The sequence below is a fragment of the Pelobates fuscus genome, chromosome 11 (genome assembly GCF_036172605.1).
Source record: "Pelobates fuscus isolate aPelFus1 chromosome 11, aPelFus1.pri, whole genome shotgun sequence".
Lineage (NCBI taxonomy): Eukaryota > Metazoa > Chordata > Amphibia > Anura > Pelobatidae > Pelobates > Pelobates fuscus.
Window position 1 is genome coordinate 101,033,765 of NC_086327.1, and position 24,249 is coordinate 101,058,013.

General features: G+C 45.1%; 1 protein-coding gene across 1 annotated transcript; it reads left to right on the forward strand.

Moving 5' to 3' along the window:
* The first annotated feature begins 345 nt into the window (after positions 1–345).
* Positions 346–3,400, forward strand: LOC134578105 (olfactory receptor 5V1-like). The gene is made up of 2 exons (XM_063437096.1): positions 346–1,245; positions 3,380–3,400. Exons 1-2 carry the CDS (start codon positions 346–348, stop codon positions 3,398–3,400), a joined length of 921 nt encoding a protein of 306 aa, XP_063293166.1.
* The last annotated feature ends 20,849 nt before the right edge of the window (positions 3,401–24,249 follow it).

The following is a 24,249-nucleotide window of genomic DNA, read 5'->3' on the forward strand; positions in this document are numbered from 1 at the left end:
AAGGATATTTGTATAACTTGTATTAAGGCTAGGACTAGGATCCTTTAATTCTAGGGCAGCACTGGGTCATATAAAGAGATTTATAACAAGCATGCAATATATATTTATTATAATATTAGTTCTTTTTTTGTATATGTATTTACACAAATGGCCTAAATTTTATATTTTTTGGAAACAAAAATAAAACGTGCATTTTTAATATTGCATAATATAATTATTTATTAAATTCATTATTTTTTTGATTTCTGTCAATGCTTAATATGATAAAGTTTCAACACACCAGCTTGTAACATATAAAAATGCAAAATTGTGTCTTTTGTTTTGATCACAGCATGAAACACTAATATGGAAAAAGAAAACAGCACGACCACAAATGAATTCATTCTCCTTGGACTTTCAGAGACCTCTGATCTTCAACTTCTACTCTTTACAGTGTTTTTGTTTATATATGTTATAAGTGTGCTTGGAAATGTGTCTATTATTTTAGTATTTCGATATAGTGCTAATCTTCACAGTGCTATGTACTTTTATCTTGCTAACCTCTCATTTCTAGAAATATGTTATATATCATCCACAGTTCCTAAAATGTTATCAATCCTCCTAACAGAACATAAAACAATCTCTTTCTATGGTTGTGCTATGCAAATGTATTGCTTTCTGTTGCTGGGGAGCACGGAGTGCTACATGCTTGCAGCCATGGCGTACGATCGATATAATGCCATTTGCCACCCTCTCTTGTATGGCGCAATAATGAATAAAAGAACATGTGTTAGTCTTATTTGTGGTGCGTGGCTCATTGGGGCTGTAAACGCACTAATACACACTGTTCTCACATTCACTTTACAATTCTGTGGCACAAGAAAAATTAAGCATTTTTTTTGTGATATCCCACCTGTTCTAGATCTAGCGTGTATGGACACAAGGATTAATGAAATAGTTATTTATATAATTTGTAGCAGTGTAATAGTAGGTTCCTTTCTCCTGACAATGATTTCATATGTGAACATTATTGCAACAATTTTAAATATAAGCTCAGTTTCGGGAAGAAAGAAAGCATTCTCAACTTGTACCTCTCACTTGATTGTAGTTATTTTGTTTTACGGTTCAGCTACATTTATGTATGTCAGACCCAAATCCAGCTATTCAATGGACAGAGACAGGTTTATTGCGGTCATGTATGCAGTTATTGCCCCTCTGTTAAATCCTTTTATATACAGTCTCAGAAATAATGATGTAAAAATTGCTGTAACAAAAATGATTTCCCAAATTTATTTTCATAAATTCCAACTATTGGGCAACAAGAAACATATTTGGATTAGTTCATTAACACATAGAATATTTGACCATCGTGTAAGTTAATAAAATCAGAGTCCTTGTTTGGTCAATGAAGACAGTGCATATACAGAGATTCTAAATAATTAAATACACTGATCAGCCTCAACATTAAAACCACCTGCCTAATATCATTATCAGGCCTCCTCATTCTGCCAAAACAGCTCTGATTCATCGAGGCTCCGCAAGATTTCTGTGTTCTGTTGAATCTGGCACCAAGACATTAGCATCTTTAAAGTCCTTTAATTTACGAGGTGAGATTTAAATGGGTTGGATTTGTTATTCCAGCATATCCCGCAGATTTCCAACTCGATTGAGATCTAAGGAATTCAACACCTTGAACTCTGTTATGTTCCTCAAACAATTCCTCAGCAATTTTTGCCATTTGACACGGTGCATTATCCTGCTGGAAGAGGCCATTGCCATCTGGAAATACCATTCTCCTGAAAGGGTGTACATGATCTACAACAATCTCTAGATAGGTGGTATATGTACAACTATCATTCATATGAATGCTAAGACCCAAGGTTTCCCAGCAGAACATTGCCCAGAGCATAACACTGTCTCTACTGGCCTACCTTCTTCTCATGTGCATCCTGCTGCCATCTCTTCCCCAGGTAAATGACGCTCGGCAATCCACTTGATCTATAAGAACACGTGATTTATCAGACCAGGCAACCATCTTTCATTGCTCTATGGTTTAGTTCTGATGCTTACGTCCCCATTGAAGGTGCTTTTGGTGATGGACATGAGTTATCATGAGCACACTTACCAGTCTTTGGCTAGACAGCCACATACATAGCAAATTGTGATGCATTGTGTAATACCTTTCTATAATGGCCAGCATTACATTTTTCAGCAATTTGAGCGAGAGTAGCTCTTCTGTGTGATCAGAACAGACCAAGTAGCCTTTGAGTGACAATAACCCTGACACCAGTCCATTGATTGTCCTGCCTTGCATCAGATTTGGTAGACACTAACAACTGCATACCTGGAACACACCACAAGACTTGCCATCTTGGAGATTCTGTGACCCATTTGTCTAGCCCCTGTCAAAGTCATTCATATATTTTCACTTGCCCATTTTTTCTGCTTCCAACACATGAAATTCAAGAACTGACTATTCACTTGCTGCCTAATATACCCTACTACTTGACAGGTGCAATTGTAACAATACCAATACCATATTAATGTTATTCAATTCACCTGTCACTGGTTTTAATGTTATTGCTGATCAGTGTATATTCACTTAAGTTAGTTGATTCCAATTCTTGTCTTTTGTTTTGCATTTTACGGTCATCACAAAGAGGTCAATAGATTTTTATTTTTATATATACATACATAAATTTTAAAATTATTTTGTTTCCTTGTTTCAGTGGAGCTACTATATATATGATGGCATATTATTTATAGGCTCCTTAAACAGAAATAAATATTTGTTTATTGTGATAGTACCTCTTTCCTTCACTCCCTAATAAACAAGAACCTCTGTATAGTTTGTTTTTAAGGGATACTTAAAAAAAAAAAAAAAAATCTACAAGAACAGATTGTTTTGTTTATTGTTTCATTCTTTGCATAATTGTGTTTTAGGAGTGTGGTGCATTATATAACAAGATTGTATAGTTTATCGAGTTTTACAATCCTTTCAATGGGTTATGTAAATGTTAAGAAAATGTAGGGTAGAAGGACAAACATAATTTCTTGAATTTTATGTGATATATAAATTTCCCAAAATACACAGCTAATGAGTATTTACAGACAAACTGCGGATATTTTTAGGAATTCAGATTCACAAAATGCCAGCATAATTTAAATAAACTATGCAAATACACCTGTCCATTGAAACTAGTCATATTTATCGAAATGCCAGCATAGTTTAAATATCATGTCAAAGAGTAAATGTAATTAAAAGTAGGCGTCTCTTTTGCAAACAGTATTGCAGTATGTTATTGCTGCCTGCAAATATGTACAAAGTTCTCTCTACTTCCTTTAGAAAGCCTGCCTTACATAAAGTAGATTGCAAATAACATGTTTTTTTTTAACAAAGCTCTGCAGATTAGTGAAATAGACTTACATTGACAGGGCATTGGTCCTTCAGTTCGGAAAATGTGGAATTTTAAGAAAAATATCTATAAAAAATGGAACCAAAAGAAATAAGACAAAAAATAGAATTAAAAAATTCTATACTATTTGAGAGCCTTATACATATTTTGTGTGGCATCCGAAAACTGTTGTGCTGCTGTGTTCAAAATATTGCTATGGATAATATTTCTTAATCTTTTCCAAAAATAAATTCAGCAGACACAATTTTTGTTCTCTCTCTGTGTTATGTGTCTGTTGATTCAGCCAAACATTCAGTAATGTACACGTGTTTCCTTGATTTTAATAATTATAATAGATTACTAGCATATAAATAGGATGTTTGGTTTTGCATTTAATTAGGTGATTTATTCAGACATGTTAGAACTTTTTAACTGATTTTGAAATGAAAACCAGTTGAAAATGCTGGTTTAGGCCAGTTCAAGATAAGTACATAAAGCCCATTGTTACAAACCCTGGTATATTAAGTACCCTGTTCGCCCATTCCTCCTGAACTGCTAAGCATGAGTGATTATAGCTGCAGTTTGGGTGTAGATATGAATAGTTCCAGACGAATGCAGCATCCAAGTAATTTCTCTCCAGCAAGTAGACAGTTACCCAAACATGAGCCTAGACTTCATGAAGGGTACAACAGGAATGAATCTTTATTGATGCCACACTGGCTTTTATGCAAGTCCCCATCCAAGGGGACCTCCCACATGGACCTTGTGGGGGACAGGGACACAAAGGTTACAACCAATAATATTTCAGTGACAGATGAACACCCCAACTGCAAACAGACAATCCCCTCCTCTCTGCCTGTGAGATAATTGAGTCAGCTAAATGATGGCGGCTGTTTTCTCTTGCACGTGACGTTCGGCTATATATACACCCAGAGAGAGCGCTCAATCGACAGTTACCTTTGTAGATAATGAGCCAGGGGGGTGGTCGGTGTTCAGTAGTTTCAGCTACCGAACCAATAAAACATAAAAAGTCACAAATGGCCATAAAAGTCTTGTAAAAAAGGCTCTTTTCTTCACATTACTCCCCCTTAGTTCCATGGGTCGGCATACCTGCCTAGACCCTGCCGGGTTGGCTTGGGGATGTCCGGGGAAGACAATTATAGTTCCAGTTCCGTTTGGAGTGAAAGGCCATCCGCATTGCCATTTTGCTTTCCTGGTTGATATTGTAGAGTGAAATTATAGGGCTGCAAAGTCAGGCTCCAGCGTAACAAACAGGGATTGTCCCCAGAGACTCAGTTGAGCCAAATGAGGGGGTTGTGGTCAGTCAATAAGGTGGAAGAATGACCATACAGATAGGGTTGGAGCTTCTTTAATGCCCATACTAGCGCCAGGCATTCTTTCTCCACAGTGGCATAATTGACTTCTCTGGGTAGCAGTTTACGACTGAGATATGCCACCGGGTGCTCCATTCCATCGTCCCCCACTTGGCTTAGCACGGCTCCCAGCCCAAACATTGAGGCATCTTTATGGACTAGAAATCTTTTAGTAGGGTCTGGGGCCGCCAACACCGGTACCTCGCTCAGGGCCGTTTTAAGTCTCTGGAAGGCTATTGCACACTCCGGGGACCACGCTACTTGTTTGGGCAATGACTTCTTAGTTAAGTCGGTAAGGGTGCTATACTCAGGGACAAATTTTATGTAGTACCCTGCGGTGCCCAGAAATGCTAATACTTGGGTTTTGGTGCGGGGTTGGGGCCAATTTGCAATGGCTTCTACTTTGGCTGGCTCAGGCCTCTGCTTCCCTGACCCTACTCTGTACCCTAGGTATTGGACCTCTGCCATGCCTAAATGGCACTTCTCTGGCTTTAGCGTGAGGCCTGCCTCCTGTATCTTCGGAAATACTGTAGCCAAGTGCATCAGGTGGGCTTCCCATGTGTCACTATAGATAGCAATATCATCTAGGTAGGCACATGCGAAGTCCTACATTCCATCTAAAAGTCGGTCAGCCATTCGTTGGAACGTGGCAGGGGCATTCTCCATCCCAAACGGCATAACCCGAAATTGGTAAAGCCCAAATGGAGTGACGAATGCCAACTTGGGAATGGCCGCCGAGTCCAGAGGGATTTGCCAATACCCCTTGAACAGGTCTAGGGTAGTTAGGAAGTGCCCACTTGCCATGCGATCGAATAATTTGTTGATCCGTGGCATGGGGTAGGCATCAGTTACTGTCCGGTCGTTCAGTTTCCGGTAGTCAATACAGAAGCGAGTTGTACCGTCTCGCTTCGGTACTAGCACTACTGGTGATGCCCAGGGACTTCGTGAAGCCTCAATGACCCCCACTTCTAACATCTCCTGGATTTCTTTCCACATGCTGGACCAAACTGTCTCAGGAATACGGTATGGCTGTTGGCACAACGGGGTCTCTCCCTGAGTCTCCACTCGATGGACTGCAGCTGAGGTGTAATCGGGTAGGGAGGATAATAACTTCCGATATTCCTGGAGCAGTTGTGTCGCATCCACTTGCTGTACGGGCTCTAATTTTTTGCCCTAGCCAGCAGGTCGGGTAGGGGAAGTCCCTCATTATCCTCGGTTGACGGGGCACTTCCTCTGTACGTTCGAAATACGGCTTCAACATGTTCACATGAAAGGCTTGCTTGATCCTCTCATCTGAACACTTTGCTCCAATGTAGGTGGTGTCGCTAATCCGCTCCACCACCTTAAAGAGCCCTTGCCAAGCCACCTGCAGTTTATTCTTTTTGGAGGGTCTGAGGGCCAGTACCTTTTGCCCAACCTCTAGTATTCTATCTCATGCCCTCTTATCGTACCACCGTTTCTGTCGTTTCTGAGCTGCTTGTAGGTTTTCTCGAACTGAGTCGGTCAGGGCCTGGAACCGGTCTCTGACGTCTCAGTACGTATGGTATGACAGGGATTCCTGCTTCTGCTATATTGCCCTCCCAGTGCTCCCATATGAGGTCCAGGGGCCCCTGAACTTTTCTCCCATATAGGAGTTCGAAAGGGGGGGCCTGGGGCACTTCTTGGTAGGCAAACAGGAGATGAGGACAAAACCGTTCACAGTGTCCACAGGACTCTGTGAACACCGTGAGGCCGTGGGTCTGGGGATGGTAGGGAGAGCTAAACAAGGGCTTCACACCGCAGCTCTGCGATAACTGTTGGTTTACAGTTGCGGTGAACTGAGTTCCCTGGTCGGACAGGCTTTTCTTGGGGAAACCTACTCTGAAAAGGTTTTGACCAGAGCCTCTGCTACGGTTTCTGCCTCGATATTGGAAAGTGCTACAGCCTCTGGGTATTTAGTGGCATAGTCCACTACCGTGAGGATGTGACTCTTTCCTGAGGAGCTGGGTTTGCTGAGAGGTCCCATCAGATCTACCGCTACTCAGTAGAATGGCTCTTCTATTATGGGCAGGGAGCGTTACTTAGCCTTAGGGTGGTCAACCCTCTTTCCTATACGCTGACTGTAGCGGAGAGGCAGTATAATCCACAAGATCTCCGCTGGTAGACAGGAACACAGGCAATAATCAGCAAAGGCAGGTACAGCATACAATATTCCAGGTAGCGTAATAAGAATCCTTCCCTCCCAAGAACTAGACGAAACATAGGCTGGGAGTCAACTGGGTGCTTTATTCACAGATCACAGTATTTATGCAATTCCCCATGCAAGGGGTTTCCCTACTGACATTGCAGGGGGTGTACAGTAGGGGACTACATGGGGAACTTGGCAACCTGGACATTTCTCCCATAATACACTGCTGCACGAGAGGGACACTCCCACCAGAATATACAGTTAAGTGGATTATCCCCTCGTGCAGCAGAACCAATATTTCACATAAAAATATATAATTTCCACAATATTCGTCTGATTTAAACGAATGGACGTTCGGAAGATAGCTGGGGTCTGAGCACACATTTTGTGAAAGTGCCGCTCATATCCCAGTTTAAATAACCGAACGCCGCACGAAATACACATTATTTCTAAGTTACCTTCAAACTACCGAATGACTATATAGGAACACATTACCGAAGGACCGGGGCTCCCGAACGGCTTGGAAGTCCAGTGGTATTTGTGCCGTCGAGTAGCCGATTTTAGTTCCAGGCGCTCGACGGCCAAATACCGCTGGACTTAACAAAGGATCCAAGATGGCCGACCGTCGCGTGGTCGGTAGCCGAACGATGGCCACCCTGAATCCTCTTAATTGCCGATTGCAACAATGCAATCCTTAATGGGTGCCACACGACCTCCTGTGTGTGGTCTCCATTCGGTAGTTTGTTAGTTTCACGAAGGGTGTTGAAATCCACCTCCTTTTTATTATACCTCCTATGTGCTCCTTTTTATTATACATTTTTATTTTATATACTTTATTTTATACCCCCAAAAACACCTTGTTTTATCTTTTTAAATAATCAATTATTTAATCCCATGCCTAAATTAAAATTAAAAATAAATTAAAAAGACTAAGTTGGGTGCCCAAGCTGGGGTTCGAACTTGTGCTTTGTTGGACTGACTGTCTGTTTGCTTAGCAGGCAGATAGCTTATCTCCTGAGCCACCGTTCCTGCTGTCTGTTTGGTTGCGCAAACAGCTATGCGATCACGTGACGCGGAAGTGCTGTTTAGCTGCGCGTCACGTGATCATTTTAAAATAGTTATTTTAAGTCTTTTAAACCTTCGTTTTTGTGTTTAAATGAATGTACCTATATTATATGCTTTATATGTACAATAATTTATGTTTTATTCAGTTATTTGATTTGTATCTTTATATTATGCTACTGATGACGTCATTTTGGCGGGATTTTAAAAATTACAAAAATTACTGTATCTTATATAAACCATTGCATGTCAGGTGTGTCCCTCTTTTACTATTATCTACTTGAAGAAGCCCTTGTGGCGAAACGCGTTTAGATATTAATTTTATTACTTTACAATAAAGAAAATACTTTGGCATAAAACATTTTATAGCCATTTTGATTTATTTTTCACCGGACTATACATATACTATCTACCTAAAGAATCCTTAGGTGGGGATGATACCACCCAAGCGCCTACATTGAGCAGTACAAGCCTGCTCTATATACTGCGAGTAGTATATTTATTCTCTTTTTATACCTTTTAATTACTATACAGAGAGCACTATATACTTTATTTTATCTCCCTGGGTCGAATAATATCAACTTGGACGTTGAATCTGAGCCAGATACTCGCCAATCAATATTACTCCGCATATCCTTGAGTGGGGATTATTCCACTTCACGTGCGTTATATCAGAGCTAGATTCTAGCTCTGAAAAGTGTGAGTAATACTACTTTTATTTTATTTACCATTTTATTCATCTATATACTGTGCCATTGGAGTTCCTCTTGTTTTTTTCTTCACATATTACTTCACTGGATTTCAAGGACACCTTTGTGAAGACACACCCCATTTTACGCCTCAGGATCCCTGTTCTTATACATGGCATCTACCATTATGGACTTATGATAAGTGCTTTGGACTATTGCCTATTATCCATTTATATTTCATTTAATATTTAATATTAAATTATATTATTTTATATTATTTATTATATACACTCTTATATGTTTTACTGTATATTTTAGGCGCAACTTTTTTTGTTCTATTTTGAAATCCACCATTCGTGAAACGATTACATGAATGCTGGCGGTTTTCGTATGCCGGCAGCATATGAACGCTATGTTTTCTCTGAACCATGCTACACAGAATACACACGCTTGGTTCTGAAAGGTACATACACGTATGCATAACATTACATATACATAAAGGACAATGAACAGTGGCTGGATTTGCCACAATGCTCCCCCAGAACCAAGCCGGCATACAAAGTCTGATCCTAACGGATCGGCTTGGGGATGTCCGGAGGAGTACTCACGGATCATTTGTCAATGTCTGTTTGTCTGGATAACCCGTCGGCGTTGCCGTTTTGCTTCCCAGGGCGGTAGTGGATGGTAAAGTCAAAAGGCTGCAGCGCCAAACTCCAGTGCAACAACCGTCGGCATTGTCTCCTGACACCCTGTTTAGCCACACCAACGGGTTGTGATCCGTGAGTAAAGAGAAAGCTTGCCCATACAAATAGGGTTGTAACTTTTTGAGGGCCCACACCACAGCCAGGCACTCCTTTTCAATGGAGGCGTAGCTCACTTCCCGGGGTAAAAGTTTCCTGCTTAGATAAGCCACTGGGTGCTCGCCACCATCCGCTCTGACTTGGCTCAGTACTGCTCCCAATCCAAACATAAAAGCATCAGTATGAACGAGAAATCGTTTAGTTGGATCGGGAGCAGAAAGAACAGGGAAGTTTACAAGAACCCTTTTTAACTGCTGAAATGCCTGTTCGCACTCTGGGGCCCAGTTTACTATCTTAGGCAGATTCTTGCGGGTCAAATTAGTGAGGGGCTTGGCGATGGCACTGTAATTTGGCACAAATTTACGATAGTACCCTGCGGTACCTAAAAAAACTAAAACCTGGGTCTTGGTGCGGGGGGTTGGCCACTTGGCAACAGCCTCTATCTTCGCCGGCTCGGGTTTCTGCTGACCGCTGCCTACTCGGTGTCCTAAGTACTGGACTTCGGCCATCCCTATGTGGCATTTGCTGGGCTTGAGGGTCAATCCTGCTTCCCTAATACAGTCTAGTACGGCTCCTTTGTGGGTCAGATGTTCAGGCCAGGAGTAGCTAAAAATTGTGATATCGTCTAAATACGCAAAAGCATACTCCTGAAACCCATCCAGTAGCCGATTCACCATCCTCTGGAAGGTAGCCGGGGCATTTTTCATCCCGAATGGCATGACTTTAAACTGGTACAAGCCAAACGGGGTGACAAACGCCGACTTAGGGATGGCGTCCTTGGCTAGTGGAATTTGCCAGTACCCTTTGCATAGGTCTATTGTGGTGAGGTACTAGCCTCTGGCCATTTTATCTAGGAGCTCGTCTATCCGGGGCATCGGGTAAGCATCTGAGGTGGTTTTGTCGTTGAGCCTCCGGTAGTCTACGCAGAAACGGGTCGTCCCATCCCGTTTTGGCACTAGCACTACTGGGGAGGCCCAAGGGCTATCAGAGGGCTCTATCACTCCTAACTGGAGCATCTCTCCAAGCTCCTTATACATATTCCCTTTTACGGATTCTGGAATACGATAGGGAGGTTGGCGAAGGGGGGTTTGGTCTAGCGTTTCTACTTTGTGGGTAGCTAAGGGGGTGTATCCGGGCAAGTTAGAGAAGGTGGCCCCTTTCTCCCTAACTAAGTTTTGGACTTGGGTCCATTCTTGGGCGTTTAACCGCTCCCCTAGCTGTATCTCTCCCAAATCTCCGTTCTGGCCCTCCTGGTCTAAGAGATCGGGTAGAGGTAGGTTATCAAAATCTTCGGCCGTGGATGCGCAGATCGCAGTGACCTCTTCTGTCCGCTCTTGGTAGGGCTTGAGCATGTTCACGTGGAGCATGCGTTTGACCCCTGTGCCTGTGACTGGGCCGATCACATAGGTGGTATCGCATATTTGCTCCACCACCTTGTATGGGCCCTGCCAGGAGGCCTGCAGCTTGTCTTTGTGGATGGGTCGCAATATTAGTACCTTTTGCCCCACTTGAAAGCTGCGGTCCCTGGCTCCCCTATCGTACCATCGTCGCTGTCGCTGTTGGGCCGCCTGGAGGTTGTCGCGCACAGTCTGAGTCAGAGCCTCCAAGCGTTCCCTAAACTCCAGCACATATGTGTCAGGGTACCTGAGGCCTCTACCTCTAAGGGAGGTAGAGACTTGGTGGTTTATCCGTCCAGGCGAGCTGTTTCCTCCGTTCCTCGCGGTTCATCCAGTCACTTAAACACCGGCCGCGAGGAATCCACGTCCTTTTCTAGCAGGACGCTCAATACGTGACGTCATGACGCTATCACGAGCGACCTGTCACTCAAGTGTCCGATATCCAATCGGTACTTGTCAGAGGCGTGATTACCATCCAGAGCCAGGGTATTTAAGCTTACTTCTCACTTCAGCTCATTGCCCTGTCGTGGTTCTAGCTTGTCTAGTCACTCAGTGCTCTGGTATTCTAGTTTGCTCTTTTGGTTTTGACTCGGCTCGTTGTACTACCCTGTTTCTCTGTTATCCCTTGACCCGGCTTGTCTCTCGCTTATCTGTCTTCTCGTTCCCTCGACCTCGGCTTGTCTCTGACTATTCTTTACTCTCGGTACGTTAGTCCGGCCATTCTAAGGCCCGGTATACGTACCTTTCCACTCTTTGTACTCTGCGTGTTGGATCCCTGTCCCGATCCTGACATTACGACAGGGCCAATGGATCCTGCAGGTACAAACAGTCAGCTTGGTTCTTCGGATCCCAGGTTTGACGCCATGGAACATAGGATGGATCAGATGGCTTTGGCACTACAGGCACTTTTGTCTCGTGCTAGTAATCCACCTGAGGAGACACGTACTCCTTCTATCTCTCCTGCAGTCTCAGGTCTAGAGGTAGCCACTGTAGGTGCTTCTTCCCGTATTACCCCACCAGTACGTTATGGCGGGTCACCGGAGAAGTGTCGTGGCTTTCTAAACCAGATTAGCATCCATTTCGAATTACAACCCCGCTCTTATCCTACAGATAGAGCAAAGGTTGGATTTATTATTACCCTGCTCATTGAAAAAGCTTTGAGATGGGCCAACCCTTTATGGGAGAATGATAATCCACTAGTCTATAATTATAATGCCTTTGTAGCTGCTTTTAGAAGAACTTTTGACCCTCCTGGCAGAAAGGTCAATGCAGCTAGATTAATGTTGCGCCTTAAACAGGACAATCGAACACTTGTGGATTATGCACTAGAGTTCAGATCCTTGGCGGCAGAAGTTAAGTGGAACGAACAGGCTTATATAGATGTGTTTCTGAATGGGTTATCAGATGTAATTCTTGACGAGGTCGCTACTAGAGAACTTCCTGAAAATTTGGAGGATTTAATTTCTTTTATATCTCGTATTGATGAACGCTTAAGAGAGAGGCAGAACACTCGAGATAGGACCCGTAGACCCTCCTTTAAACTAGCGCCTACCTTTCAAATCTCTGAGTTCGAAGACTTACGTATTCCTGAACCTATGCAGATAGGCAGTACTCATCTCACTGAAAGGGAGAGACATTACAGGAGAAGGGAGGGTTTATGTATGTATTGTGGAGTCAGGGGTCATTTACGCCTAAATTGTCCCAATCGTTCGGGAAACGCTCGCACCTAAGTTCCTCTAGAGGACAGGCCTTGGGTGTTTCTACTTTGTCCTCTATTCACAACTACAAGGAGCTCAGGCTTGTGTTACCCGTTTCTTTAAAGTGGGAGAAGGGAGTAGTTAAGACTATGGCACTAATCGATTCTGGAGCTGCTGAGAGCTTTATAGATCAGGGTTTTGCTGCCAAGCATGCTATTCCATCCCAGTTAAAAGAGACACCTCTGGCTGTCGAGGCCATCGATGGTAGACCGTTACTTGAGCCTGTTATTTTCCATGAGACCATACCGATTAACTTGACTGTTGGCATCCTGCATAAAGAGGATATATCCTTAATGCTCATTTCTTCTCCGTCTGTTCCCATAGTCCTGGGTTACTCCTGGCTGAGGAGACACAACCCTATTATTAATTGGGAATCAGGGGAGATAGTTTCGTGGGGAGAGAATTGTCAAGAAAAATGCTTGCGGAAGGTCTTACCTCTTGGATTAACTAATACATCGAATACCTCTGACAATCCTACAGAGACACAAATTCCGCCTCAGTATCTAGATTTAAAGGCAGTATTTGACAAAAAGAAAGCCGATACCTTACCCCCACACAGGTCCTTTGATTGCAAAATTAACCTACTCCCTGGTACCATGCCTCCCAGAGGTCATGTATACCCATTATCTATAAAGGAGAACTCAGTCCTAGAGGAATATATTCACGAGAATTTAGACAAGGGATTCATCAGGAGGTCCTCCTCCCCTGCCGGGGCTGGATTTTTTTTTGTTAAAAAGAAAGATGGTTCTTTGAGACCTTGTATTGATTATCGAGGCTTGAATAAGATAACCATTAAAAATGCCTACCCGATTCCCTTGATCACCGAACTCTTCGATCGTTTGAAGGGCTCTACAATTTTCACCAAGTTAGACCTCAGAGGGGCATATAACTTGGTGAGAATCCAGCAGGGACATGAGTGGATGACGGCATTCAATACTCGATATGGCCACTATGAATATACTGTCATGCCTTTTGGGTTATGCAATGCGCCAGCGGTATTCCAAGATCTGATTAATGAGGTTCTTAGGGAATTTCAGCAAGAGTGCGTCATTGTATACCTAGATGATATACTCATTCATTCTAGTGACATTGAGATTCATCACAAACAAGTCAGGAGGGTTTTGCACAAGCTTCTCCAGCATGGCTTGTACTGCAAGTTGGAGAAATGTAGCTTTGATCAAACCCAGGTAACCTTTCTCGGCTATGTGATCTCTGGGGAGGGATTTAAGATGGATCCGGATAAGCTCCAATCCATTCTAGAGTGGCCTTTACCCACAGGTCTTAAAGCCATACAGAGATTTATTGGTTTTTCCAATTATTATAGGCGCTTTATTAAGGGCTATTCTTCCATTATTGCACCTATCACTAACATGACCAAACAGGGGGCTGACACTAAGAATTGGACTACTGAAGCTCTCCTTGCGTTCAAGACTCTCAAGGAGCTTTTCGCTTCCGCTCCAATTTTAGTTCACCCTGACACTTCTCTGCCTTTTTTGCTCGAGGTAGACGCATCAGAGACTGGTTTAGGTGCTGTTCTATCTCAAAGGTTGGGTGTTGATAAACCATTACATCCATGTGGATTTTTCTCTAAAAAATTGACCAGTACTGAAAGCAGGTATGACATTGGTGACAGAGAATTACTAGCGGTTATCAAGGCTTTGAAAGAATGGAGACATTTATTGGAAGGTACATTACATCCTGTTACCATCCTGACAGACCACAAAAACTTGTCCTATATCGGAGAGGCCAAGCGTCTGTCCTCCAGGCAGGCTCGTTGGTCGTTGTTTCTTACCCATTTCAATTACGTTCTGACTTACAGACCTGGGTCAAAGAATTCTAAAGCCGATGCGCTATCTCGCCAATATGAGCCCTCTGCCTCAGTTGAACCACTGTTGTCCTCCATTGTACCCAAATGCAATATTATTGCTAATACCAGTCTCAAAATTCATTCTCCGCTACTTGACCAGATCTTGAAGTCACAACATCTAGCTCCTGGAAACACTCCTGAGGGAAGAAACTTTGTTCCTCCTGAACTTCAACTGGAGCTCTTACAATGCTTTCACGAAAGTAAAATAGCTGGTCATCCTGGTATTCGCAAGACATACTCTCTGATATCCAAGGATTTCTGGTGGCCTTCACTTCGTAAAGATATTGAGGAGTTCGTCGCAGCTTGTGAGACTTGTGCCAAGACTAAACTACCTCATGCATCTCCATGTGGCCTGTTACACCCCTTGGACATTCCTGAGAAACCTTGGTCCTGTTTGTCCATAGACTTTATCGTTGATTTGCCTACTTCCAAGAGACAGACTGTTATTCTCACGGTGGTGGATAGATTTACTAAGATGGCCCATTTCGTGCCATTACCTAAACTTCCGACTTCTCCTGAATTGGCGGAGATTTTTGCGAGGGAGGTTTTTCGCCTACATGGGATTCCTTCAGAGATTGTTTCTGATAGAGGTTCTCAATTTATCTCACGTTTCTGGAGATCCTTTTGTTCTCAAATGGGCATCAAATTGAACTTCTCCTCTGCCTATCACCCTCAGTCTAACGGAGCTGCTGAACGTACTAATCAAAAGATCGAACAGTATCTACGTTGCTTTGTTTCCGAACACCAGGACGATTGGGTCGGTCTGATTCCTTGGGCAGAGTTCGCACACAATAACCTTGTTTGCGATTCAACTCGCTCTAGCCCTTTCTTCATGAACTATGGCTTTCATCCTTCGATTTTTCCTTCGGTTTCCTCTTCTCAGGGGATACCGTCGGTTGATGATCATGTCGCCAACCTGAAGAAATTATGGGATCAGACTCGGCAAATTCTATTACATAGTTCCTCACTGTTCAAGAAACACGCTGACAAGCATAGAAGAGCGGCTCCTGTTTTTGTTCCTGGGGATAGGGTTTGGTTGAGTACCAAGAATATTCGCCTAAAAGTTCCATCTATGAAATTTGCTCCTCGTTACATAGGCCCTTACAGGGTTCTCACTCGTATCAATCCGGTTGCGTATCGCCTTGCTCTGCCACCTGCCTTACGCATTCCTAACTCCTTTCATGTCTCCTTGTTGAAACCTCTTATTTGCAACAAATTCTCCTCTAAGGTCTCCTCACCTCGTCCTGTTCAGGTGGAGGGTCGGGAGGAGTACGAGGTCAGCTCCATCATTGACTCCAGAATTTCAAGGGGAAAATTGCAATATCTGGTCAACTGGAGGGGATATGGTCCTGAGGAGAGGAGTTGGGTACCTCAGGAGGACGTTCATGCTTCTCGCCTTCGCAGAGCATTTCACCTCCGCTTCCCATCTCGCCCCGGTTCATTCCGCCCGGTGGGCGTATCTGAGAGGGGGGGTACTGTCAGGGTACCTGAGGCCTCTACCTCTAAGGGAGGTAGAGACTTGGTGGTTTATCCGTCCAGGCGAGCTGTTTCCTCCGTTCCTCGCGGTTCATCCAGTCACTTAAACACCGGCCGCGAGGAATCCACGTCCTTTTCTAGCAGGACGCTCAATACGTGACGTCATGACGCTATCACGAGCGACCTGTCACTCAAGTGTCCGATATCCAATCGGTACTTGTCAGAGGCGTGATTACCATCCAGAGCCAGGGTATTTAAGCTTACTTCTCACTTCAGCTCATTGCCCTGTCGTGGTTCTAGCTTGTCTAGTCACTCAGTGCTCTGGTATTCTAGTTTGCTCTTTTGGTTTTGACTCGGCTCGTTGTACTACCCTGTTTCTCTGTTATCCCTTGACCCGGCTTGTCTCTCGCTTATCTGTCTTCTCGTTCCCTCGACCTCGGCTTGTCTCTGACTATTCTTTACTCTCGGTACGTTAGTCCGGCCATTCTAAGGCCCGGTATACGTACCTTTCCACTCTTTGTACTCTGCGTGTTGGATCCCTGTCCCGATCCTGACAATATGGTACGATAGGTGTACCATTAATGGTCTCTTCTCCCTCCCAATGTTCCCGGATTAAATCGAGGGGGCCCCTCACTCTCCTCCCGAACAGGAGTTCAAAAGGGAGAATCCGGTGGACTCTTGAGGTACTTCCCTATATGCAAACATTAAGTGGGGAAAGAACCTTTCCCAGTCTTTCTGGTATCCATGAACGTCCGTATCATCTGTTTTAGAGTGCCGTTGAAACGTTCACAGAGCCAGTTGGACTGGGGGTGATATGCGGAGTTCATGATTTGTTGTACCTGTCAGGATCGGGACAGGGATCCAACACGCAGGGTACAAACAGTAGCCAGATACGTATACCGGACCTTAGAATGGCCGGACTAACGTTAGTAGTACAGTATAGAATGGTCAAAGACAAGCCGAGGTCGAGGGTAACAGAAGACAGGTAAGCGAGAGACAAGCCGAATCAAGGGTAACAGAGATAAGCAGAGTAAGGTAAACAAGCCGGGTCAAAACCAAAAGGGATAATAGAATACACAAGCACTGAGTGACTAGAACAAGCTAGAACCACGACAGGGCAATGAGCTAATGAAAGAAGCTCTGTTAAATACCCTGTTCAGAGCAGTAACCACGCCTCTGAGGCGTCCTGATTGGTCCTGCAGCAATTGACTGACAGGTCGTTCCGGGGGAGTGTCCTGATGACTACTTCCTGCCTAGATGCTGTAAAAGGCAGTCACTCCTTCGCGGCCGGCCTAGCATGACCGGATAGACCGCGGGGAAGGGAGCCATCAGACCGTCTGGATGGAGGAACAGCTAAGTTTCTACCTCTTTCGGAGGTAGAGACCACAGGTACCCTGACAGTACACCCCTCTCAGATACGCCCACCGGGCGGAATGAACCGGGACGAGATGGGAAGCGAGAGTGATACGCCCTGCGGAGACGGGGAGCATGAACATCCTCCTGAGGTACCCAACTCCTCTCCTCAGGACCATATCCCTTCCAATCAACCAGATATTGTACTCTCCCTCGGGAGATTCGAGAATCAATAATAGAGTTAACCTCATACTCCTCCTGACCCTCCACCTGAACGGAGCGAGGAGGGGCTATTGTGGAGGAAAATCTGCTACATATGAGTGGTTTCAGCAATGAAACGTGAAACGAGTTCGGGATGCGTAAGGTATTAGGAAGAGCTAAACGATACGCAACTGGATTGATACGGGTCAGCACCCTGTAGGGTCCAATATAACGAGGAGCGAACTTCATGGAGGGCACTTTTAAACGGATGTTCCTCGTGCTCAGCCATACCCTATCACCTGGAACAAAGACCGGAGCCGCCCTTCTACGTTTATCAGCGTGTTTCTTGACCAACATAGAGTTGTGCACAAGGATTTGTCGAGTTTGATCCCACAACTTCCTCAAATTGGCAACATGAACATCAACCGACGGCACCCCCTGGGAAGGAGAATCCGAAGGAAGAATAGACGGATGAAAACCATAATTCATGAAGAAGGGGCTTGAATGAGTAGAATCGCAAATGAGATTGTTGTGTGCAAACTCCGCCCAAGGAATCAAACCGACCCAATCATCCTGGTGTTCAGAAACAAAGCATCGTAAATATTGTTCAATTTTCTGGTTGGTACGTTCAGCAGCTCCGTTAGACTGAGGATGATAGGCAGAAGAAAAGTTTAATTTAATACCAAGTTGAGAGCAGAAGGACCTCCAAAAGCGGGAAACAAATTGGGAGCCTCTGTCCGATACAATTTGAGAGGGTATTCCATGTAGGCGAAAAATCTCCTTAGCGAATATCTCTGCCAATTCGGGAGAAGACGGGAGTTTAGGCAGGGGAATGAAGTGTGCCATCTTAGTAAACCTGTCAACCACGGTGAGGATAACAGTCTGTCTTTTAGAGATAGGTAGATCGACAATAAAGTCCATGGCCAAACAGGACCATGGTTTTTCTGGAACCTCCAAGGGGTGCAGGAATCCACATGGAAGCGTATGGGGTTGTTTGGTTTTAGTACAAACTTCACATGCAGCGATGAACTCCTCAATATCCCTCCGTAAAGCAGGCCACCAGAAGTCCTTAGAGATCAACGTGTAAGTTTTGCGAATACCAGGATGTCCCGCCATCTTGCTATTATGTAAACACTGTAAAAGTTCCAGTTGAAGAGCAGGAGGAACGAAATGACGGCCCGCAGGAGTCTGTTTAGGTGCTAGATGTTGCAACTTAATGATCTCGGCCAGTAATGGAGAATGAATCCTGAGATTCGTATTAGCAATGATATTGCATTTCGGAACTATAGAAGAAAGAACTGGTTCAGGTACAGTAGAAGGTTCATATTGGCGAGATAATGCATCGGCTTTAGAGTTTTTAGAACCAGGTCTGTAAGTCAGTACATAATTGAAGTGAGTCAGGAATAAGGACCAACGAGCTTGTCTAGAGGATAAGCGCTTAGCCTCCCCAATATAGGACAAGTTTTTGTGGTCCGTCAAAATCGTAATAGGGTGTAGGGTCCCCTCCAACAAATGTCTCCACTCCTTTAAGGCTTTAATGACTGCTAACAGTTCCCTTTCCCCGATGTCATATCTGCTCTCAGGCCCAGAAAATTTCTTAGAGAAGAAACCACAAGGGTGTAACGGTTTATCCACCCCTAACCTTTGAGACAGAACAGCCCCAACTGCTGTCTCAGAGGCATCGACCTCGAGCAAGAAAGGCAGAGTCGTATCAGGATGGACTAGAATGGGAGCCGAGGCAAAAAGTTCCTTGAGAGTCTTGAAAGCACCAAGAGCTTCCTTAGACCAGAACTTAGTATCAGCCCCTTGTTTGGTCATATTGGTAATAGGCGCAATGATAGAGGAGTATCCTTTAATGAAGCGCCTATAGTAGTTGGAAAAACCAATAAACCTTTGGATAGCCTTGAGTCCTTTGGGCAAGGGCCAGTCTAAAATAGATTGGAGTTTTACAGGATCCATTTTAAAACCTTCCCCAGAAATCACGTATCCAAGAAAGTCTACCTGAGACTGATCAAAACTGCACTTCTCCAATTTGCAATATAGACCATGTTGCAGCAGCTTGTGTAATACCTTTCTGACCTGTCTATGGTGAGTCTCAATCTCCTTAGAGTGTATTAGTATGTCGTCCAGGTAAACAATAACACAATCGTGCTGAAACTCCCTAAGTACCTCATTAATCAAATCTTGAAATACTGCAGGAGCATTGCATAGTCCAAATGGCATAACAGTGTATTCGTAATGGCCATACTGGGTATTGAATGCCGTCATCCACTCGTGACCTTGCTGGATTCTCACCAAATTGTAAGCCCCTCTGAGATCTAACTTGGTGAAGATTTTGGAGCCCTTAAGACGATCAAATAACTCGGTAATCAGTGGGATGGGATAGGCATTTCTGACAGTTATTTTATTCAAGCCTCGGTAATCGATACAAGGTCTCAGCGTGCCATCCTTCTTCTTACGTATACCGGACCTTAGAATGGCCGGACTAACGTAAGTAGTACAGTATAGAATGGTCAAAGACAAGCCGAGGTCGAGGGTAACAGAAGACAGGTAAGCGAGAGACAAGCCGAATCAAGGGTAACAGAGATAAGCAGAGTAAGGTAAACAAGCCGGGTCAAAACCAAAAGGGATAATAGAATACACAAGCACTGAGTGACTAGAACAAGCTAGAACCACGACAGGGCAATGAGCTAATGAAAGAAGCTCTGTTAAATACCCTGTTCAGAGCAGTAACCACGCCTCTGAGGCGTCCTGATTAGTCCTGCAGCAATTGACTGACAGGTCGTTCCGGGGGAGTGTCCTGATGACTACTTCCTGCCTAGATGCTGTAAAAGGCAGTCACTTCTTCGCGGCCGGCCTAGCATGACCGGATAGACCGCGGGGAAGGGAGCCATCAGACCATCTGGATGGAGGAACAGCTAAGTTTCTACCTCTTTCGGAGGTAGAGACCACAGGTACCCTGACAGTACCCCACATAGCTTCCAGAGCTGGTGCATCACTTCCGCGGTAAACTGAGTACCCCTATCCAAAATAATCTCCCGAGGAAATCCCACGCGGGAGAAGATTTGCATTAGGGCATCAGCTACCGTTTCTGCGTGCACATTGGTTAGGGCCACTGCCTCAGGGTATCTGGTGGCGTAGTCCACCACCGTTAGAACATATCTCTTGCCGGAGGGGCTAGGTTTAGCTAAGGGCCCTATTATATCAACCGCGACCCTGCTAAAGGGTTCTTCAATTATGGGCAAGGATTGTAGCCGGGCCTTGTATTGGTCACCCCTCTTCCCTACCATTTGGCAGGTATCACAGGTCTGGCAATACCGCTGTACATCCTGGGATATACCTGGCCAAAAGAAATTCTGGGTCAGGCGGTGTTTAGTCCGGCTAATCCCTAAGTGCCCGGACAGGGGTATGTCATGCGCGATGCGCAGCAGTTCCAATCTATATTTTCGGGGGGAAATTAATTGTTTGATGGGTATGGGGATCGCTCCGGCTATCACTTTCATGGCTTGGCGGTATAGGAGTCCCTTATCCCAGGTGTACCTTTCTCCCTCGAACCCTGCCTGATTTTTGTCTATCCGATCTTTATACAGTTTTAAGGAAGGATCTAGGGCCACTTCTGACCCAAATTCTAAGGGGGACGCCCAGGGGGTGACATTAGGCATGGGGGGTACATTGCTTACCTGAGCCTCAGAGTGGTTAGGTGGTGCTGTGGTGCAAGCCTGTTGTCGAGTTACAACCGGATAAGCTTCTCGTATAGTAAATTGGGGAACAAAAGCTGAGGTCAGCTCCCCCAGGTCGTTGCCCAAAATAACATCCGCGGGTAAATCCTGCATTAGGCCCACCTCCACATTTCCATTCCCCGCTCCCCAATTCAGGTGTACTTTGGCAGTGGGGATCTTGTAGATCGCTCCCCCTGCTATACGTACTGCCACACATTCCCCTGTGAGGTGACTTTTGGGTACAAGGTGGTTGCGGACCAGCGTTATAGTGGCTCCAGAGTCTCGCAACCCCTGCACCTTCCTTCCCTCCATCTGCACCTCTTGCCTGTGCCCTTGTCGGTTGTCAGAGGCGGCTTGGATCGGGTTCACCTCATGCAACGTACCCAGAGGTTCCTCGGTGGAAGCTAGGACCTCGGGTACTTGGTAGGGCTCTGCTTGGGCACAGTGCACCACTGCTCATTGGTTGGGTGCCGGGGAATTCCAGCTGGGACGTGGTCGGTTGTGGGGGCAATCCCGCTGCATATGTCCCTGTTGGTTGCAGGTGTGGCATCGTATCGGGGGTCGAGCCGGATACCTGGGGGTGTAGATGTTATTGTTTACCCCCGGGCGTGCTGGTACCGCTGCGGGTACGGCTGGTACTGGTGTGGTAGGCCCATATGTGTTTTTTGTTTGGGGCCGCTGCTCCCTCCTGACGTCCTGAAACTCATCTGCCAGCTGGGCTGCGTCTTGTAGGGTGCGTGGCTTCCGATCTCGCACCCAAACTTGTAAATGTGGGGATAGCCCCCCAAAGAACTGTTCTATTACCATGAGCTGAAACAGTTCTTCTAGGTTGGTGACTTGGGTGGCTTCCAACCAACCCTTTGCTGCCCGTTGCAAGCGGTGTGCCCATTCCGAATGAGTGTCCCTGGGGAGTTTTTTAAGGTCTTGGAATTTTAGCCGGTAAGCCTCTGAGGTAATTGCATACCTGGCTAGAATGGACTGCTTCACCTTAGCGTAGTCTGTGCTGTCCTCGTCTGGCACGGCACGATATGCCTCTGCAGCGCGACCAGATAGTTTCCCTGCCAGTAGTGATATTGTGCAAATGGCATAGCCTTTCAAAATCCTGCAGGTAGTCGTCTACTTCCCCATCCGCTTCCGAATAGCTTTTGAAAGCTTGGTAGGGAATTTTTGCTTTCCCTGGCAGGATATGAACAGGCGATGTGGCTCCCGTCTGGGGGGTCATCTGCGACCTTCAAAGCATGATGTATTCCTGCACATTGTTATAAATCCTGTCAGCCATCTGGTCAGCTAGGGCTGGTGGGAATAAAGCCATCCTGCTCTTGTACTCTTTTGCGAATTCGGTTTGCTCCTCCTCCCTTGGAGGTGCTGCAGCAGCTGCGTTTCTGTCCCCTTCCATGAGTTCTGCTATTAATGTAGCCTTTGTCTTGCTGCTGGCTGTTGCTCCTCTTGCCTCCAGCAACTCTTTCAGAGTACTTCTCTTTAAGAGCGTGTAATCCGTGTTCATTTAACGGCCGTTCGTGAGTTTCCCCGTGTTCCCGGGTTCCGGTTTCCACCGAATGAATAAACTCACGAATTGTTGCTTTCTTTTCTCTGTTCGTTAGGATTCTGCTGAACGGTGCTTTGCTGGGTAGTTGAAATCCCGTCGCTTGCCACCAATTGTAGTGGAGAGGCAGTATAATCCACAAGATCTCTGCTGGTAGACAGGAACACAGGCAATAATCAGCATAGGCAGGTACAGCACACAATATTCCAGTTAGCGTAAAAAGAATCCTTCCCTCCCAAGAACTAGACGAAACATAGGCTGGGAGTCAACTGAGTGCTTTATTCACAGGTCACAGTATTTATGCAATTCCCCATGCAAGGGGTTTCCCTACTGACATTGCAGGGGTTGTACAGTAGGGGACTACATGGGGAACTTGGCAACCTGGACATTTCTCCCACAATACACTGCTGCATGAGAGGGACACTCCCACCAGAATATACAGTTAAGTGGATTATCCCCTCGTGCAGCAGAACCAATATTTCACATAAAAATATATAATTTCCACAATATTCGTCTGATTTAAACGAATGGACGTTCGGTAGATAGCTGGGGTCTGAGCACACATTTTGTGAAAGTGCCGCTCATATCCCAGCTTAAATAACCGAACGCCGCACGAAATACACATTATTTCTAAGTTACCTTCAAACTACCGAATGACTATATAGGAACACATTACCGAAGGACCGGGGCTCCCGAACGGCTTGGAAGTCCAGTGGTATTTGTGCCGTCGAGTAGCCGATTTTAGTTCCAGGCGCTCGACGGCCAATTACCGCTGGACTTAACAAAGGATCCAAGATGGCCGACCGTCGCGTGGTCGGTAGCCGAACGACGGCCACCCTGAATCCTCTTAATTGCAGATTGCAACAATGTTGCAATCCTTAATGGGTGCCACACGACCTCCTGTGTGTGGTCTCCATTCGGTAGTTTGTTCGTTTCACGAAGGGTGTTGAAATCCACCGTTCGTGAAACGATTACATGAATGCTGGCGGTTTTCGTATGCCGGCAGCATATGAACGCTATGTTTTCTCTGAACCATGCTACACAGAATACACACGCTTGTTTCTTAAAGGTACATACACTTATGCATAACATTACATATACATAAAGTACAATGAACAGTGGCTGGATTTGCCACACTGACATGTATCACATGTCCTACAATAGGTCTGTAGATCTTTAGATATACCGGGCCAAGAGAGCACCTGGGTGAGGCAGTCCTTAGTTTTCTTCAGACCCAGATGTCCTGCTGAGGGGATATCATGGCTGAGCTTAACCCCTTAATGACCAAACTTCTGGAAGAAAAGGGGATCATGACATGTCACACATGTCATGTGTCCTTAAGGGTTTAAGGAGTTTTGCTCTGTATTTGCGGGGTACCACTAACTGTTTCATTATGATTTGGGCTGCCTCACTCCCCCCAGTGACTCTGTATAACAGCCCCTTCTCCCAACTAAAACTTTCCTGGGAATTA

What these genes read in the sequence shown, in the direction of transcription:
- LOC134578105 (XM_063437096.1), top strand. Translation starts at nt 346, where the DNA reads ATGGAAAAAGAAAACAGCACGACCACAAATGAATTCATTCTCCTTGGA. An exon ending in ATAATGATGTAAAAATTGCT is followed by an intron (nt 1,246 to 3,379) that starts GTAACAAAAATG and finishes TTTTTAACAAAG; the next exon opens with CTCTGCAGATTAGTGAAATA.